Below are 3,986 nucleotides of genomic sequence, written 5' to 3' on the forward strand. Positions count from 1 at the left end.
AGCATACTTTTCTTAAAGATGATTCAGAAGGCAAAATCTATTTGTCAATAAAACAGATTACTTTCCAGAGTGCATTTTTTAAACTGACACAGAGAGTAATTCAAAGAACAGTTATTGCTCATGTGGTATGGTTTTTTCTTTTGATAATAATAATGAGCTTTGAAAAATATTTGACTACAGTCCTACTGGAAATCAATAAAAATCCCTCAACCAGCAAACTGATTAAGTTGATTTGCTTAATTTTAATAAGCAAATACTTAACAGGTAAGAGTAACAGCCTAATATTGTGTCTTCCTAAAAAGAAAGGGCAGAAAACATCTACTTAAGTTTTCTGTTCAAACAGCTATGTAAGGACTCTTGAATAGTCTTTCTTGTTTCTTGTAATCATAGCCTTGCTCAGAACAGGAAACTTTACTCTGTCAACATATAAGCCAAAAAGCAAGGCATACAGGAACAATCTAGGGGGAGAAAGTAAAGTTATTCATTTTCAACAACTACTGCATATTTAATCTAGAACTCATTACAAAGATACAGTCTTCATCCAATTAGTCTTTTCATTATTGCTGGTTTTGAAAATGGCCAACAATATTCATTAGGTACTGTGCCATTAACATTGCATTCAAAAAAAGAAAACATGGGAAACCAAATCCTTGCTCTCCTACTCTGCTGATATGCTCTGGTATTGGCCAGGGTATGGTAGTACAAAAAGAGTCTTGTTGTGATATAAAAGGCAATAAACACATCAATGGAATAATGTTCATGGGCAGCCAAAATGAAGAAGATTCCAAAGAGGTTGAGAACCCAGGATAAAGTGTGCAGGAAATTCCAACTTCTTGGTGTATCTAGGAAAAGGACAGAAAGATCATTTTATTTTTTTTTTTTAATTTATTTTCGCAGTTTTTGGCCAGGGTCGGGTTTGAACCCACCACCTGTAGTATATGGGGTCAGCGCCCTACTCCTTGAGCCACAGGTGCCACCCAGAAAGATCATTTTAAAACCGCATTCTTTCTAATGCTTCTCACTCACATGTTTCTTAGGTCAAGCTGTGTTACCCAAAATCTTTCCCACAGACTTCTGCAGCTAGTTATCTGACATGCACAGAAGTACACAAGAGATACTTACATTCGGTGACAAAAAAATTCAGCATAGTCAGAACGACTGTGTGGCCACTGAACATGTAATCTCCACAAGTGTGAACACCAGTCAAGGTCATACCAAAGCCACTCCAAATGGCAAAGGCCCGATGTAATTTCTCCCATACACTGCCATATATCTATAAAGAAAGCTAGGAATTAGTGCTTCAAATGCTTAGGAAGGTGGGAGCTTCCCAACATCCATTCTGAATGACTTAGAAATGGAATTAAGTTAAAGCAACCAAGTCCCCAGTCTAATTCTGGGAAGACTTCAAGAATGAGTGGGTAGGCTCGGCGCCTATAGCTCAAGTGGCTAAGGCGCCAGCCACATATGCCAGAGTTGGCGGGTTTGAATCCACCCCGGGCCTGCCAAACAACAATGACAACTACAACCAAAAAATAGCCAGGCGTTGTGGCAGGGGCCTGCAGTCCCAGCTACTGGGGAGGCTGAGGCAAGAGAATTACTTAAGCCCAGGAGTTGGAGGTTGTTGTAAGCTGTGATGCCACAGCACTCTACCCAGAGGTAGAGTCCTGGGGTTGAGGAGGTGGGGTGGGGAGGAGGAGGGGAGAATGGGTGGGTAAAGTTTGACTATACTCAGAAATATTTTGGTAATTAAATGAAAACACTGTAGTTCAAATTCCTCTACTAGGAGTTCCTTTACAATAAAAAGACCATTATAACACAAAAACATCTCCAACTTTTTAACACAATAATAATATCACAATAGTGTTTGGAGGGCTGTTCGTGCCAAAAAGAAATAGGCTGTGATAAAGATCAATGGCTACCATTCAATTTTCATTATTCGTTCTTCCCTTCTTCACTGATAACAGAATTTCAAATATACTGAGGTAGCAATAAACCCAACCAAAACATTGCATTTCCCAGCTTCCTTTGTAGCCAGGTGTGGCCATGTGACTAATTTCTATAAAACAAAATGTAAACAGAAGTAAAAAGGATTTCTGGTGAGGCTATTTATCAAGGAAAGAGACGAAAGCTTGGAGGAAGTCTTTGCTACCTTTCCCCTTTCCCTCTTCTATACTGCAGCTCAGACTCATGACAGCTGAAGCTCCAGCAGCCAGCATGGACTACAAAACGGCTTTGACTATACAAGCCAAATATTAGGATAGCAGGGGAGAAAAACGGAAGAATCATACGAGGTTTGTTTTGTTTTTTCATTTACATATTTTTATTTGGAAATGTTTATATCAGTACAGTGAAACTAAACGTTTGACATGGGATGTCAACAGTTTAGATATCATCAGTTTATTATAAAAGAGAGACATGGAAATTATTTACATGATGCGAGAGTTCAGAACGTCAGTGGAATGGGCAGCCTCGTGTCAATGCCTTTTCAGTAGTGATTGATTCAGTCTACACACTTTCCAAGAATGTCACCATCTCTAAATAAGAAATAGCCCTTGTCATCTAGACTACTTTAGTGCCTCCATATTCTGGGAGAAGAACTTTATCTCCAACTTTCACACTAACTGGTTGAATCTCTCCACCCTTTCCTTTAGAGCCTGACCCAACAGCCACTACTATTGCTTGCAATACTTTTCCTTGAGATTTTTCTGGAAGCATAATGCCTCCTTTGGTTACAGTTTTGGCTGCACACCTTTCCACCATATCGATCAAAGAGTGGAAGAAACTTTCTAAATGCTTGTCCTGCCATGGTTCCCACCTCCGTAGCCACCACTCTACTCCTTTTGTTTTGTTTTTAATGACTCCATCAAGTTATTATGCCAGACCTGGAATGCCTACTTTTACCTTTTTTTTTTTTTTTTAGGGAGAGTCTCACTCTGTTACCCAGGCTGTAGTATAGATTGATCATAGCTCACTGCAGCCTTGAACTTCTACCTCTGGCTCCCAAGTAGCTGGAATTACAAGCCCAAGTCACCATGCCCAGTGCAGATTTCTTTTATGAAAGAGAATAAACTAATGGGTGCTTATAAAACCATAGTCACTTTGAATTTCTAGTTATCAGTAGCCAAACCTAATTCCAACTCTTACACATAAGATTAAAAAAACCTATTCTGAGGAAGAGTTTGAATGATAATTGCCTTTTAAAAAAAAGGATAGTCACTTTAAAAAAGGCATTTAATACATGTACATAATAATGATACAAAAAGTTGCTAAAATTTATGTGCATTTCCTAGGTGCAAGCCATGCTGCTAAGTGCTTTATGTGTTATTGCATTTAATTTCCACAACGATCCCATGAAGTGATTCAACTGCGCAGATGAGAAGACTTAGAGAGGTCACACAGCTGGTAAGCAGGATCTGAACCCAAGGAGTCCAAATCTAAAGCCCCATGTCTTAAACATTCTACCATGGCTAACGACCAAAGAAACAACCTTATTATCATAGACCCCAAAATCTCATTAGGAATCTCACCTGTTGATACACTGCCCAGCTTTCCCTTTCTGCCTCAGTTGAGGGAAAGAGAGGGAGAATAATTTATTAACAGAGAAAAAGAAAGAGAAGGTACTAAACACATGCACACAGTTTGGCTCTTCCATGGTCTTCAATGAGTATAGGGTTAGAAATGATATTCTTTTTTTTTTTGGAGACAGAATCTTTTGTGGTCACCCTCCGTAGAGTACCACAGTGTCATAGCTCACAGCAACCTTAAACGCTTAGGCTCAAGTGATTCTCTTGCTTCAGCCTCCCAAGTAGCTGGGGTTGCAGGCAACGACCACAGTGCTCAGCAATTTTTAGAGACAGGGTCTCACTTCTTGTTCAGGCTGATCTCAAACCTGTGAACTCAGACAGCTGACCCACCTCAGCCTCTGAGTGCTAGGTGTAAGCCATTGTGCTCGGCCCTGAGAAGTTACTTTTTTTTTTTTTTTTTGA

The 3,986-nt window shown here is 39.6% G+C and overlaps 1 protein-coding gene and 1 pseudogene across 3 annotated transcripts in view; both read right to left on the reverse strand.

The window, feature by feature from the left end:
• Positions 1-489: 489 nt before the first annotated feature.
• Positions 490-3,986, reverse strand: part of SAMD8 (sterile alpha motif domain containing 8) — a 64,459-nt gene continuing 60,962 nt past the window's right edge. For 2 of the 3 annotated variants that reach the window (XM_023509635.1, XM_012801331.2), the window contains exons 5-6: positions 1,123-1,273; positions 490-842 (exon numbers count right to left, since the gene is read on the reverse strand). In XM_023509635.1, coding sequence (XP_023365403.1) covers positions 538-842; positions 1,123-1,273 — 456 coding nt within the window. In that variant the 3' untranslated portion in view covers positions 490-537. Of the gene's footprint in view, positions 843-1,084; positions 1,274-3,986 lie in introns of those variants that run through there. The other variant, XM_023509634.1, reaches the window with a different exon arrangement.
• On the reverse strand, positions 2,313-2,873 carry LOC100963788 (annotated as a pseudogene).

Source organism: Otolemur garnettii, unplaced genomic scaffold, assembly GCF_000181295.1.
Source record: "Otolemur garnettii isolate 467f Iridium unplaced genomic scaffold, OtoGar3 scaffold00008, whole genome shotgun sequence".
NCBI classification, from domain to species: domain Eukaryota; kingdom Metazoa; phylum Chordata; class Mammalia; order Primates; family Galagidae; genus Otolemur; species Otolemur garnettii.